General features: G+C 38.8%; 1 protein-coding gene across 2 annotated transcripts in view; it reads right to left on the bottom strand.

The window, feature by feature from the left end:
• LOC105057485 (thiamine pyrophosphokinase 1) overlaps positions 1-7,654 on the bottom strand; it is a 60,679-nt gene extending 53,025 nt beyond the window's left edge. Inside the window, exons 1-2 of one of the 2 annotated variants that reach the window (XM_073248541.1) lie at positions 7,439-7,654; positions 7,224-7,325 (exon numbers count right to left, since the gene is read on the bottom strand). Coding sequence is in view for 1 of the 2 variants with exons in the window: in XM_073248540.1 (XP_073104641.1) it covers positions 7,224-7,320; positions 7,439-7,577 (236 nt within the window). In the remaining variant the exon portion in view is untranslated. The remainder of the gene's footprint in view (positions 1-7,223; positions 7,326-7,438) is intronic. The other variant, XM_073248540.1, reaches the window with a different exon arrangement.
• Between the last annotated feature and the right edge of the window lie 8,747 nt (positions 7,655-16,401).

The following is a 16,401-nucleotide window of genomic DNA, read 5'->3' as shown; positions in this document are numbered from 1 at the left end:
TTTTGAGGAGAAGGTTCTGAAAGCGCTAGGATGATTAGAAGTCAACACCCAGATCCTTAACTCCCACATGCAATCCATTGCTAAACTAGAGACTCAAATAAATCAACTAGCAACCACATTCAGTAGGAGGGAAGGAGAAAAATTATCTAGCCAATCTGAGAGCAACCCGAGAGAGCAATTCATAGTTGAGAAACTCCAATGCCCCAAAAATATTTTCTGAACACGTCAAATCAATCATGACTCAAAAATGAGAAGGTCATTGAACACATGAGTAAAACCAATAAGACCAACCCTAAACCTTTGATCAAGCCCGAAGAACAAGAAGGATCCAACAGTAGAAAATGAACCAACTGCACCGAATCACCTTACTTGCCTAAAGCCCCATTTTCGAGTGCCCTAAAAGCTTCTACTCCTACGAATAAGGAAGGAAGACTCGACAAGATGTTGGAATTGTTTAAGCAAGTCCAAATTAATCTTCCTCTTCTAGATGCAATCAAACAGTTCCAACTTATACAAAATTTTTGAAGAAATTGTGCACTCAAAAACGTAAATCCCGATCATAACTTTCGAAGAAAGTATACCTCACCGAACAAGCTAGCTCTGTCTTCTAGCACGCTATCCCTCCAAAGCTTCAAGATCCAGATGCCCCTACCATTTCTTGCATTATAGGAAACTTTCACATTGAACAAGCTTTCCTGAATCTAAGGGCTAGTGTGAACTTTTTACCTAGCTCGGTATATGAACTTTTTGTGTTCGGAGAACTGAAATCCACGTCGATCACTTTGCAGTTAGCTGATAGATCAATTAAAACACTACGTGGGATGATCGAAGATGTTTTGGCCAAGACAGATGAATTTTATTTTCAGTTGATTTTAATCCTTGACATAGAACTGAGTGGCAATCTAAGACATTCCATTATCTGAGGCAGATCCTTCCTAACTATGGCAAACTCGTGCATCAATTGTAGGACAGGAGTCATAGACGTATCGTTTGGAAATAAGAAACTAAAACCGAATGTGTTCGATACATCCCAGAGACCATCAACGGATAGTTGCTTCAAATAAATACATTCAAGGACATCATAAAGAAAGCAACATCAACAATTTTTGCACATGATTCCCAAGACACCCACTTGATGCACTTCAGAGTGGATGACTGTGATATGGAGGGAGGTAGCGAAGAAGTAAACACTCTAATTGATACATCAAATGCTGAAACTACTCCCCCCTGGACAATCAAGTACGAGCCATTATCCGCATTAACTGATACATCCACAGCTCCGTCATTAGAATCACCACATGCACTAGAATTGAAGCCACTTTCGACCGTATTCAAGTATGCATTCCTAGAAACTAATGACATTCTCTCAGTGATCATTGCATCAGACTTGATCTTGGATCAGGAAGCACAATTGGTTGGTGTTCTGAAGGAAAACAAAGAGACTATCGACTGGTCCATTGCTAATCTGAAAGGAATTGACCCCTCCATCGGTATGCACCACATTCATTGTGAGGCAGATGCCAAATCCCATCGAAACATGCAGAAAAGACTGAATCTAAACATGCGAGTAGTGAAGAAAGAGATGGTAAAATGGTTAGATGCTGGAATCATCGACCCCATATCCGACAGTAAATGGATCAGTCCCACCCAAGTAGTACCTAAGAAATCAAGTATTACTGTGGTAGAGAATGAAGAAGGTGAATTGTTTCCCACTCGCATACCATCTGGTTGGCGAGTGTACATTGACTATAGAAAACTAAACGCCGTTACTAGGAAGGACCATTTTCCATTATCTTATATCGATCAAATCCTAGAACAGCTAGCAGATCAACATTTTTTCTATTTTTTGGATGGTTATTTGAGGTACAATCAAATATCTGTATTCCCAGATGATCAAAAGAAGACCACCTTCACCTGCCCCTATGGCACTTTCGCATTTCAACGTATGTCGTTTGGACTCTGCAATGCATCTGCTACATTTCAATGGTGCATCTTGATCATTTTTTTGGATATGATGGACAAATATCTCGAAATTTTCATGAATGATTTCTTCGTATTTGGATCCATCTTTGAGGAATGTCTCCGTAACCTCTCCAAAGTCCTTAAGTGCTGCACGAAGATAAATCTGATTTTAAGTTGAAAAAAAGGTCATTTCATGGATCGGAAAGGAATCGTATTAGGACATATTGTTTCCGAAAAGAAGATTGAGGTAGACAAAGCCACAATCGAAATCATCTCAAAACTACCACCCCCCACTTTGGTTAGACAAATATGATCCTTCCTATATCACGCTGGATTTTACAAACGCTTCATCAAAGATTTTAGCAAGATATCGAGATCCTTGTACAATCTGCTGGTTAAGGACACGCCATTTGTCTTTAATGAAAAATGTCAACAAGCCTTCCACACGTTACGAACAGCCCTAACAATAGCACTCCCTGATTGGTCCTTCCCATTTGAAATCATGTGTGATGCTTCTAATTTCGCAATAGGAGCCGTCTTAGGTCAAAAAATCAATAAAGAGCCACATGTGATCTATTACGCTAGTAAAACTCTATCCGATATCCGATTGAATTACACCACAACGAAAAAGAGCTACTAGTGGTGGTATTCGCCCTTGATAAATTTCATTCATATCTGTTAGGATCTAAGATTCTAGTGTATTTTGATCACGCGGCTCTGAAACATCTACTCCCAAAAAAAGATACTAAACCACGATTGATCAGATAGATCCTTCTGCTCCAAGAATTTGATCTAACAAGTCAAGACAAGAAGGATTCTGAAAATGTGATAGCTGACCACATTTCTAGAATCTTAGTTGATCACACGATGGGTACATATGAGATCAAGGAGAAATTTCCTGACGAACAATTTTTTGCAACCTCATCTGACCAAATTCCATGATTTGCTCACATCATTAACTACTTGGCAACAAGGCAAGTTCCTTTCCATGGGACAAAACAGGAGAAAGATCGACTTTTCTCACAAGTCAAACATTATTATTGGGAGAAACCTAAATTGTTTAAATATTGTCTTGACCAAGTAATTCAATGCTGTGTCCCTGAGAGTGATATCAAAGTATACTTACCTTTTGCCACTCTTATGCATGCAAGGGACACTTTAGTGGGAAAAGAACGACCGCGAAAGTGTTCCAAAGTGGATTTTATTGACCGACATTGTTTAAGGATGCACATAAATTTTGCCTTAAGTGTTTGCACTGTCAACAGACAGAGAATATTTTTAAAAAAAACATGATGCCCCTATCTCCCATTTTAGTGGTAAAAATTTTTGATGTTTGGGAAATCGATTTTATGGACCTCTTTCCTCCATCCTACGGATACGAATACATTTTAGTTGCGGTAGATTACGTATCTAAATGGGATGAAGCTATGGCAACCAGGACAAATGATCACAAAGTGATAATCAAATTCATCCAATAAAATATCTTAAGTCGATTCGATTGCCCAAGAGCCATTATTAGTGATGGACGTGCACACTTTATGAATAGGCACTTTGAAAGTTTAATGAAGAAATACGAAATCACTCACAAAGTTTGCCACATCATACCACCTCCAAACTAGTGACCAAGTAGAAGTCTCCAATAGAGAGATTAAATGAATTCTCGAGAAGATGATTAGACCGGATCGAAAAGATTGGTCTGGACGATTAGATGATACATTATAGGCCTACCACACTGCATACAGAACCGTGATAGGAATGTCTCCTTACCGGCTCATTTTTGAAAAAATCTGTCATCTGTCGGTAAAGCTAGAACACCGTGCATTTTGGACCATAAAGCAATTCAATTTCGACATAAAAAATACGAATAGTAATAAGAGAATACAATTGAACGAATTGGAAGAGCTACGCAATGAAGCATACGAGAATTCACGAATTTATGAAGCTCGAACTAAAGCTTATCATGATAAATACATTTCACGAAAAACGTTCGAACCTAATTAAAAAGTATGGCTTTATAATTCCAGATTGCGACTATTCCCTGAAAAACTCTATTCACGTTGGCATGGACCATATGTTGTAACTCAGGTGTTCCCTCATGAAGCAACTGAAATCAAAGATCCTAAACAGGAAAACACCTTCAAAGTGAATGACCAACGATTGAAACATTGTGGATAAAATCAGAGATAGCGAGCAAGTTGACTCAATTGAATTGCAGGATCCAATCTATAATGAAACTTTGACTTGATCTGACTGAACATCTTAAACTTAGCACTTGTTGGGAGACAACTCAATATTTTATTTTTCAGTTATCCAAATTTTTTTATTTTGTAGGAATCTAATAAGTACAACTAGCTAAATTAAGGAGAGAACATCATCAACATCTGACGAAGGCTATTGAAAAACATGAAAAAAACCTGCAAACAACAGCAAATCAGGTAGTATCCCTCCTTTTGTATTTTTTTATAGTTTTTCTTTTCTTCCATTGGGGATAATAAAAATTAAGTTGGAGGAGAGAATAACTAATTTAATTAAAATCTCAAATATAATCAGAAATAATTAGCTTTGTGTATCTGAATTTTATCTCGATTTGAAGTTAACTAGGCATCCTAATCAATGAGTGATTAACAATCTAGATAATTTAAGAGATATCGAGGAAAAAATTATTAAGAATACCCAATTAATGGTAGAATTTAGACCAGACTAAATTTTGGAGTGATTCTAGAACCTTTTTCCTATCTATCTCAAAGAAGAATCTGTTTTATATGGGTATGGACAAAAATGTCAAAGTATGCAAAAAAAAATTACTTTTTTAAAAAAAAATTACCATTTCTCATTAAGTAATCAGGTCCCTTCGCCTAAGTAAGCATTGTTGTTCATGTCAAAAGGTGAGAATGTGAAAAAATCTCTTGTAGAGTCAGTCTTAACTCGTAGTCTTTTTAACTCGAGTCAATAAGTCTGAATGATATTTTTACATCTAATGTCCTAAAGCCAACTGATTTGGAAGTCATTGGCCTAAAGCTCGCTACAAAAATCAACTAAAAAGTTTAAAGGATTAAAATATTGCACCGACTGTACGTATTTAAAAAAAAAAAAAAAAAAAAAAAAAAAGGAAAAAATAAACTACAAAAAAACACTACATCAGACCAACATTAAGTTAGCGAACTTAAAGAATAGAGTAAAGAGTTAGTAAAAGATCTCTAAAAATTTTTATGGCTAATACTCAATCACTAATTGGGTCGAATTGATAAATCAATAAGGTACCTCTTTAATGGTCTGACCGGATATCAACTGCCTTTAGGAGTGTCTAAGATAACTTTCGATTCAAGGACAATTTGATGCACAATACTAATTATCTATTTTACTCGATGACGAGTAAAATTCAAATTGAAGGATGTGATGAACACTTAATTTAAGTCATTAGATGCACTAAATATGATAATAATTGATATTATTTTATTAAAATTAATGCTCTCTAGTCTATTTTGTAGGTAATTGAGAGTTTAGGTTCATACAATTCAAATTGGACTCAAATTGGCTCAGATTTGAGTGAACCAGACAACCAACTCCTATTCCAGTATGAATGCGACCTAAAGATCAATGGATCAGAAGAAACTTCTCCAATCAAGAGCCCAGATTAGAAGATAAATGGAATCAAGTGTGAACGCAACTTATTGATCAACGGAGGAGAAGCAAGAGGCTTGATCTAAGGATCCTTATTCACGCTCCTACCTTTCTTTATGAAATCTTAAATTCTCTTGCGCCCCTATTCATGAGAAATCAGCCGCACCAAATTCCTTCCTTTCTTAAATCTCAAGCCCCACTCTCTCTTCTATAAATAAGCCTTAACACCTCCTCTTCTCCATCAAGCCAACCCTAAGTTCTCTTCAAGCTCCCCTCTTTTTCTCTCATTTCATAAATTTAGAAGAGGTACTAACTCTAGCACACCTTCCATCAAATCTAGGAAAGATCCTAATCCTAATACCGCTATCTTTTCTCTTCCACATATCCTCTTTTATTTACTTTTCTTCCTTAGAGTTCCTAGACCAAGCATTTCAGCCATCCTGCTTCTATCTGCACAGAAGAAGACGAAGGATTCAAGGAGGTGCATTCACCATCGGACGCAGCGAGAAGATCAACTTGGTTTCGTTGTCCTTGTATCGAAATTTTATTTTTTTTCCATTATATGCTTCTTTATTTAATTTATAAAAAATATTTTTATTGCAATATCTTTATTTATTTCTTACTTTCTTGCAATCTCCATTCTTTTCTTTTGCATTGCTTCTTTATTTAATCAATAAAAAATATTTTTATTGCAATATCTTTGTTTCTTTCTTAATTTCTTGCAATCTCTATTCTTTTCTTTTGTATTTTCGAAACAATCGACCTAAGATCCCTGCGGATACGATCCCGACTCACCCTATCTGCATAGTAATGAGTAAGATTAATTTTGGTATGCTACGACACATATCAATATACATTATATCATATTACTCCCTGACTGGTACAAGTGCAATTCATCGTGCTTTTATCCTTCTGTGCTATGCTCCTGTTTCTGTAACCTTTCCTTTATATCGTTTAATTAAATATTTCCTCTTCCACACTATGTGCGGACATTCACCTTTTTCGGTCTACATGCAGAGTATATGTCAAGGTTATTTATTGACCAATAGTTGATAGCTCATACTGCCTCCACCATTATTAGGAAGAAAAAAAATGAAACAAATTCAGAAGCTATGTACAGCTGGGTTTTAAAGATTATAATCGGAGTAACATTCCTTGAAAAATGATTTTTTTCCTGCTTATGTCAACTTCAAGATTCCATCCTTTTTAGGTGCCAGACATTCCACCACCATATCCAGACAACCCAGCAAACATAATCTTCCCTATTTTGACACAAAAGAAAAACCCCAATCTCTGTATTAATCAAAGAAATGGAACATTCTGCACCATGACCCTTTTCTCGCAACCAACAAAACGGAGCAATCTAATCAGAACTATTCCAATTACCAATCCACCAATATTCTTTGATCCTGTCGACAATAAAGACTTCCACAATCAAACATACCAACACCGCAGCAAATAAATGCTCACATACTCCTCAAACCGTAACATCTCGGAAAATCAAACAAACAGTAGCACATATCTCGACTCCATTTCAAGATTCGGTGAAATTCTTGTAATAAGATCTGAAGAAATTGAGAGAAAAACGAAACAAGAGCGATATATATACAGAGAGAGAGAGAGAGAGCAAGAAAGAGAACCTGAGACGAACGTCCAAGGGATCTTGATCGGGAAACAGCTCCGGCAACCCGTCGTAGATCCGATTCGCCCCTCCGTCCGCACAGACCCGCAGTTGTGCTGCTCTACACCACGGAGAACCCCCACACTTAAGCCAAGTGAACTCCAACACAAACCCTAGAAAAACCATAGACAGAGAAAGAGAGCGAGAGCGAGAGAGAGGGGGTGAAAGGGGTACCGCGACTCCAGAGGAGAGGGGCGAAGCGGGGGAGACGCTGGTTGAGGACCACCAAGGCGTAAGTTAGCGCGGGACCGTCGCCCGTGGGTGGAGACGAAGAAGGGAGAAGGAAAGTAGAGGCATGCCTCATCACCTCCATCCTCGGCTAACTTGCGCGCGTGCACGACGGCGAAGGCGGGGAGCGACGGCGAAGCGTGACAAAGTCTACGGATTGCAATTGCCTACCCCACTCTTCTTCGGGAACATTAAAATAGGGGCGACGATGAAGAAGAGGAGTACACTAGCTGAACAACTAAGTATACGTGGCATTATGAGACTGGCTACCTTTTACTCCTCTTCCCAATTAGAATTGTCCACGTCGCTGATATGGTGTTAGATTTTTTCCTCCGGAGAGGGAGATTATCGTGAGGTCGGGAAGAGGAGGGCTTGTTCAACTTTGACTTCTGGAAGCCGATGCGACACGGGTGGACAACGCTGGGGCTGTGAAATGACAATTAAATATACCACGTTCTTCACACACAAACTCACCCATTTAATGGCAATCACCGAGCTCCTGCCCATGTGGTCCCCACTGCGTCTTTCTTACAGAGCTCTTGTCTGGGTGTGTGGAGCTCATGCCCCATGAGCAGCACCAATTGTGGCAACCAAACAAAATAATCATAAAAAAAGAAAAAAAATATTGCACTTAATGATCATTCATAAAAAAACAGAGGTCCTTATTTTAACAGAGAGAGAGAGAGAGGGAGCTGTTGACTTGGGGGACGCGGGGCAGAGTTGTGATGCGAAGAATAGTCTATTCTTACCAAAAAAAAAAAAAGAATAGCCCTTGGCTCGCGGGTGATGATAAAATATTTTTATTTTTAATACTAAGATTGGTAAAGAAGTACTTTTACAAAAAAACAAAAACAAAAGCCTCCGCTCGTACTCACGTTGGTTCTCTAGCATCCTGCGTATAGGTGAGAATGACCAAGCGAGTTGTTTTTAAAATATTTTATCTATATAAAGTATGAAAATTTTGAACTTTAATATTTTATTTTTTAAAAATATTTTCTCTAATGGCCAACGTTTGTGAGCCTTGGTGGAGTTGTAAGAATGATCCGCTAACAATCTTTTTGCACAAGAGATAAATCTAACCCTCTTCGGACCCACAATGATGGGTGTTTCATGCGTGGAGCATCTGTTCTAATATAATCGATGCTCATATTATGCTAAGAATTTAAAGGAATATAATTTAGCATATATATTTTACATGATAGATAATCGCAATGATAAAATCCTATATTTGGTATATATAAAAAAGTCTGATAGAGTTCTCTATATTAGCAAGAAAACCTACAGAGGATGTGTATTAAGTTTGCTTCACCTTGTCTAAGAGGTACAAAAGAGATAGTACATCAATCACCATTAACGACTCTGTATTTGGATCAATACCCAGCCGAGTCCTTTATTTGATTTTGATCAAATTGGTTGTGATAGGTATCTTGACTACCAACTAGGAAAGAAGTTCTTTAGGTTAACACTTGTAACCAAGCATATACAAGAAGACAATCATAATCGAGTCAGATACGTTTAAAAGTTGGAATAAAAAGTCCGACATCTTTTGAAGTCAAGCTTGATAAACATATAGAATCGAATCTATGGGAGTTTTATGAAAAGAATCCGATTTGTTTAGGAAAGTAGAAAAAACACATATGATAGTTAATACAAGTGAAAGAGCAATTAATATATTTTTAAGATAATTAAGAAGAGTATTCTCCATAAAAAAATTGATAGATGAAATCAAGAGGGGGTATTCTTGATTTTACAACTGTTATTTCATATATCGCATAGATAATTGAAAAATATTAGTTTAAAAAAAAAAAGAAAGATAAAGAATTTGCAGGAATATGAATCAGTTGAGGTGCATTGATTAAAATAATATTTAAGATAGTGGTTTTTCCATCATAAATATATATAGACTTGTGGAGATTATATTCGTAGGATAAAATGTGCAACAGTTCTAGAATCTAGCAATTGCACTTAGGTGTGTCAATAGATTAAATTTGCCAAATTTGGTTATATCCATACTTAAATCTAAAATATATTTGTTAGAACCGAAAACAAACTTGAAGCTGGTTAAAACTATATTTTTATGTCCAATATTGAACCCAAAAAAGATCATGCATCGAACATAAATTTGGTATCCAATAAATTATTTTGCTTTGCCTCGAGACTCTTTTAAAATTACTTAATACATCTAAGATATTATCCCATGAATTTAAAGCATTAAAAAAATAATGATATAAAAATATAAAAGATTATATCAAGAAAAGGGCACCTGTCCAACAATTACTTTTATTATCTAAGCATCTCTACGGTCAAAAGATACAAAAAATGAAAAGGATTCCACGACAAACAAGCATGGCGGCAGTTTCCATTTACGTCGTCAACAAGCTTTTCTTGACTTGAATAAGTGGTTTTAGCCTTCGATTTGACATTCGATAAGTAGGGTCCCGATTCTACAAGCTTTGACTTGATTTATTTTATTTTATTTTATTTTATTTTAGATACAAACAGATGCTTACACCAATCCAACATGAGTATACTCTAAAAAATTAAAGAACAAGATATCTTACAATGCTCATGAAAAGATTTGAACCTAACGCCAGACTAGTCACTGATATACTCAGCCACATAGAAGACGATCCAGTTAGCGGCGCTGTTCGCCTCTCAGAAGATGTGCTAAATTGAGACCGTAGTAAAGTCACAAAAGCATATCAGAATGTCCTGAAAGAGTGAATGGGCCTCGGACTGCATTATATCGCTCCAAATCCAGCTTATCATGATAGCAGAGTCTCCCTCAATAATGATTCTTTCTGTCTACAGCTCCTACCGAGTACAAACAATACCAGCCCAAGCGGAGCGGAGCTCAGCACTTGAGACAGAAGGCTCAAAGAGATGTGATCTCCCCACAACCGGCAATCTAGCATCAGATTTTTGGATGACAAAACAAGTACTATCCTTGCCATCTCTCACGCTGCCGTCGAAGTTTACCTTAATATACCCCAAAGGAGGGAGCCCTCAGAAAATAAAAATAACCCTCTAGATTACTGCGGGAGTAACATGGGAGGCCTAGAAATCAGAAGCATCAAGGTATGAACTGGCAGCATCTAAGCGACTGTACTCAACGATTAAGCAAAAGGCCTTCTCCAACACATAGCGAGCAGGAACCATCTCAGCATCAAAGATCAGGCAATTTTTAAAGAGCTAGATCTAGTAAGCGACATATACCATTCTATCCCGTAGGCATAAGTAAATTTCTCAGCAATACTCTAGCAGATCGCATCCAAGAAGTGATCTGACCAAGAACCACTGCTCACCTCCCATGACTGATCACCCACCCTCTTCCAAATCTTCCTCATTCTTGGGCACTACGGGAGGGTATGCTCCACCGATTCATCCTCCAGATCCAGGCTGCCTCAATCCTAGTATTTGCTGTAGGCCTATAAATCTCGAATAGATCTCTCATGCAGGCTTTTCGACAGCAAGAACAGCTCTACACCCTCAAATCATAGCTACGTTGGATAAGAATCAGGATGGTGAGGATCCAATCCACAAGTGGGCCTCCAAACAGACGGATGATATCTTGTGCTCTCCAATCTCTACCATCGGCAATGATCAGGTTCTGAACTCGAAGCTGGTTGTCCATCTCCATACTGATGTATGTTCGCCACTAGATGAGGGACAAGCTGGAGATTCAGACATCCTGACTCACATTCATAGACCTCTCATCCCTAATCAGCTATCTAACCTGGGCTAAGACTATTGAGCATGGGCATAAATCTCCTTTCAGATAAAAGAGTAGTCATAAATAGCTCGGACCTCGAGCCCTAACTTCACTCCCCATATCATGCCCTCATCCCCTACTGCACAAACTATCAGACTGGATAAGGAATCTAGCAGCATGTTTGATAATCAGAGTCTCTCTCCTGACGAATAAAGACTGAATCTCAAGACCACCGTCCTCCATCGGCTGGCAAACCATCTCTTAGGACAATAGGTGGAGCCCACGACTATCATGCCCAGAGCCCTATAAGAACTATTGGAAAAGTTGCTCCAACTACATAAGACAAGAGCTCGGCATAATTGTATTCATTAAGAGGTAAATAGGTATGGAGCTCAGGACCGCTCTCATGAGTGTCAACTTGCCCATCATGGAAAGAGCATTGGTGAGCCAACCCTTAGATGATGCTAGATCTGTTGTTGCATGAGTTTGCAATCAACTCTCCGAAGACACCGACTAGGAGAGGAACCCCCGGATAGGACAAGGCTTCGATCTGTTCTTAGATCTCCAGACTCTCCCGAATTATTTGCCTTCGCCTGGGTCTTCGTCTTGGGACTAGACTTGATTTATTTAAGAGTGTTGGCTTTAGCCTAAATAAGGTGTAGGCATTGGGTAGTGAATAGGGATTAATATGTTTTGGTCTCCAACAAATATATAATATTAAATAATGATGAATATATCATAAGAAAAGTATCATAAATAATATGGATAGAAATTTTGTGGCACAAGATGAATTAAGGTTACACCACTCTACATTTGATATATGTATGTATGTATGTATGAATATATACGTAATATGTCTATATACAAGTATTTATAACATTTATATTTTTTAATATGCATGTATATAATATGTTTGGAAGGATGCATGGATGAGTGTCCTCTCTCTCTATATGTATATATGCATCTATATATTGTAGGTGTGTGTAGGGGCCTCATACGTGTATGTAATCAAGTTAAGTTTTGGGTATTGATTAATGAAACACAAATATAATCTAAAAGACTTCATGTCCAATTTTGGAATTGAAATCCAACCCACATAGCTTATTGCATTCATTTTTCATATCCCAACGTTATGTTTAGTGTCGGTTTCGAAGTTTATTAGCTTCCATTGAAACCCTGACTGAACATCCTGAGTCATGGAAACGAGAACATTCATACTCATGATTATTAGAAGATAGTCAATAGACACATTAAAGGCAGAAACGATGCACGAGGATCTTTGTTATAGAGTCCTATAAGTAAATTCATGTCTAGAGTTTGAAGACAGGCAACTTTCTAATGACGTAGGATTAACATAATCATGATCACTGAAACTTGTCATTGTCATCCATGACACTGCAAGTTTCTTTTAAGGTAATCCTGGACCCGGGTGGAAGCTTCGTTATTGTCTTATTAGAAGGAAAAAAATGGAGGGAGGTTACTTAGCCACTGTTTTTTTAAAAAAAGATATATATGAATCATAATTAAGAAGGATCAAGTATATAATCATCTAAACCCGATACAAAAACTCTTATTTTATAGTTTTTTCAATAATAATCAAAGAGAGAAACAAAATAAACAACTCACCCCAATCCCAAAATATATACAACCAATGATAGGATCAAGACAACATCATGCTTCTTTTCTTAAATCATATCTAGGATCGGTTTATCTGATTGAGGTGAGAATTCTATAGGATTTGTGGATTGATCCAATATAACCAGTAAAATCATATGATTACGTGCTAAAGTAAGTTTATATGCATAAATATTTTGAAATGACTTTAAAGTGGGCCGGCTTAAATTTTATAGGAAAAAAAATATATGCTCCTTAGAGAAATTCTTTGTGCACCGCATGTGGCAGCAAGGATGACATGGAGTGCACCGAGGCAGTTGAATAGTCCACGTGGTAGTCCATGTGGTACAAAAAAAAGAGCACCCATGCAGACAGTAACTGCCATCTTGCGTCTGACTTCGATGTTAAGTGCACGTCTTGTCATGGGGGCGCACGTCACATGTAGTAAATGCATATCTTATCAATTTTTTGAAATTTTAAAGTGACAAAATTATCTTTTTCCTCTAAAACACCATATGTCTTTATTTTTCTCATACCCCACCATTACCAAGGCTTCTATTCTCTTGCTCTTGTTCCTCGGCACGCTCTCCTACTCTAAGGATTCTCTTGTAGCGAGTATTGTGCGTCCGAGGTTGTTGTAAGTGTTAACCTATTGGCTTCGACGAGACAACATGTCGAGTCCATCAGGTAGGCTAAACATTTATTTTTTTCTTCAGATTATTGCAAGAAAAAGTAAATATGATGACATCCTCAGTCATTAACATGCTATCGTGAAAACATAAACGCAGTCAAGAAGCAGTACGGAAGTGTTCCGCTACATCCTACGACCTCTCCATGAATATTTACAGCCTCCTGCTTGCTGTTCTGACATTCTATTTTGTTCTTATGACCTTGAGAACCTCATTCGACTTATCTTTGCAGCTAGAAGCAATCACGAAGCCACATGAAGTCATATATCTTTTCTGGATGTCATAAGCACGTTCAGGAAGTCATATGGCAGAGCAACAAGCAGCATCCAAGCTTTCCTCTGCGTTCCTGTGTGACTTTATGCTCGACTATTATGACCTTTCGCTGGCTGCGACGATGTCCTATTACATCTGCATGACATCTTGAGCCCTCGTCGACTCCTCACCATGATGGAAAGTAATAACATCCCCATAGAAGTCATTCACTGGCAACCGGATATCATGATCGTGCTCCGAAAGTCATATAGCAAAGCAACAAGCAGCATCGAAGCCAACAACGATCATCCTATAACTTCCTGCTCGACTGTTATGACCTCTCATTAGCTGAAATGGTATCTTGTTACATCTACATGACATCTTCAGCCTTTATTCACTCTTCGTCATAATAGAAAGTCATGACGAAGACATAAGAATTCATAAGCAGTCAATCGAAAGTCAGAACAGCATGCGAGATGTCATAAAGCAAAGCCTGTCTCATCTTATGACCTCCTGCTCGACTGTTATGACCTCCTATTGGCTGTGAAGACATCCTTTGATGTTTGCATGACATCTTGAGCCTGACTTCACTCCTCACCATGATGAAAAATAATGAAAAAGCCACAAAAAGTCATAGACAGCCAACTGAATGACAAAACAGTGCTTTAAAGGTCATAAAGCAAAGTCTGTCTCATCCTATGATTGTTATGACCTTTCATTAGCCGCGAAGATGTTCTCTGATGTCTGCATGACATCTTGAGTCTGGTTTCACTCCTCACCATGATAGAAAATAATAAGGAAGCCACAGAAATTCATAGGCAGTCAATCGGATGACAAAACAGCACTCGGGAGGTCATACAGCAAAGTATGTCTTATCCTATGACCTCCTGCTCGACTGTTATGACTTTATGTTGGTTGTCAGAATGCCTATTACCTCTCCATGACATCCCAAGCCTTCCTTCACTTGTCCTCACGTCAGAATAAAATAATGAAGAAGCTGTAGGAAGTCACAAGCAGGCCAACAGATGTCATAATCGTGTTGGCAAAGTCGTATGATAAAAACTGTCTCATCGTATGACTTTCTACTCGACTGTTATGAGCTTCTATTGGCTGCAATGATGTTCTCTTAAATCTCCATGATATCCTGAACCTACTATTACCTATCCTTGCAATGGGATGTTATAAATAGAGCTACAGGACATCATAGACAGGCAACAGGACGTTATAGACAGGCAACAGGACGTCATATAGTAAAGCAGCCAACAACATCGAAGTCTTCCTCTGTCATCCTATCACTTCCTGATCTATTATTATAACCTCTTGATGGCTGCTTATGATGTTCTAGCAAGTCAAAGAAGGTTCATAATGGTATGCAAACATATTTAACAAATATTTTTTAAAAATGTTGATATGGCTTAAAATATTTTTTAAAAATATTGATAACATGGGGAAAAAAAGAAAAAAGTGAAAGCTCTCCCCTCCCTTCATGGCTCTTTCTTTCGTTTCCTTGTTGCCCCATCCCCTCCATGGCCCCTTCCCCCCCCGACTCCGCCACCTGCCCCGACCCCTTCACCTCTGATGCCAGCGGAGAGCTCCGATCCGATAAGCGATGACTCGCAAGGAGGTGGGGTGGCCATCGCGATGTCGGAGCTCCCATCATTGCTCACTGACACTTCTGCCGCCTACTCCGCCGCCATTAGCATCCCCTCACCTATCAGACCAATCCACTATCAGGATCTAGGATACCTGAAAGAAGACCCACATCTGGCTCGATACAGAGCATCCCGCCCATGCCCATGATGGCGCCGTTGGGGCATATGACGCCGCCACCTACACCCTCCGTGGCTCCAAGGCCAAGATCAACTTTCTCCTCAGCCTTGGCTCCCCCTACCTACCTTTCTCTTCCTCCACCACCGTCGCTGCCTCCACCATTAGATTTCTCTTCCACCACCACCATAATCCTGACCCCCCCTCCCGATCTTCTATCGCCATAGCGGCCAACGTCCAGCAACTTGAGCAGCACCGAGTCCTTCAACAGGCCTTGGCTCTTAGCACCGTCGCTCCCACTCCGATCCAACTCCCATCTGCAGTGGTTGGCTAAGCTGCTGCCACCCCCTACGTCCAAAGCTAGAGCTGCCATAGTGACTCTAGCTCCTCAGTTATCGACGATGGTGCCATTCTCCACTTACCGGCAGCTACTGTCATTTGATCTGAACTTCCTCTCTCCTATCGATGACTACTTTCATGCCACAACTCTCCATCTCTGATATTGGAAAGAAAAGGAAAGATTATAGGGGTCGGCCAGAGTCGGAGATTTACTTGGTGATTTCTTGTGGGGTGTTTAGGGGGATGGTGATGGTGAGGACAGTGCTGAGGGACATGACGGTGAGAAAGATGATGGATAGTGGATGGAGTTGGAGGAGTGGAGGAGTGGAGAGGCCGTCAGCTTTATCGTTGATAAGAAAGATTCTATGAAGTTAGATAGTGGATGCTATCGATGAGGCACAATGAGGGGGAAAAGAGTCGACGAGAAAAATGATGCTCACAAGGATATTTTTTAGAAGAGATGGTGGTATTTTTTTTATTTTTTAAATTATTTTTGAATATTTTAAGCCACGTAATCATTGGAGGTTGCCATATAA

Source organism: Elaeis guineensis, chromosome 14, assembly GCF_000442705.2.
Source record: "Elaeis guineensis isolate ETL-2024a chromosome 14, EG11, whole genome shotgun sequence".
Taxonomy (NCBI): Eukaryota; Viridiplantae; Streptophyta; class Magnoliopsida; order Arecales; family Arecaceae; genus Elaeis; species Elaeis guineensis.
Note: the sequence above shows the minus strand (reverse complement) of the source record. Positions and strands in the feature narration are given on the sequence as shown.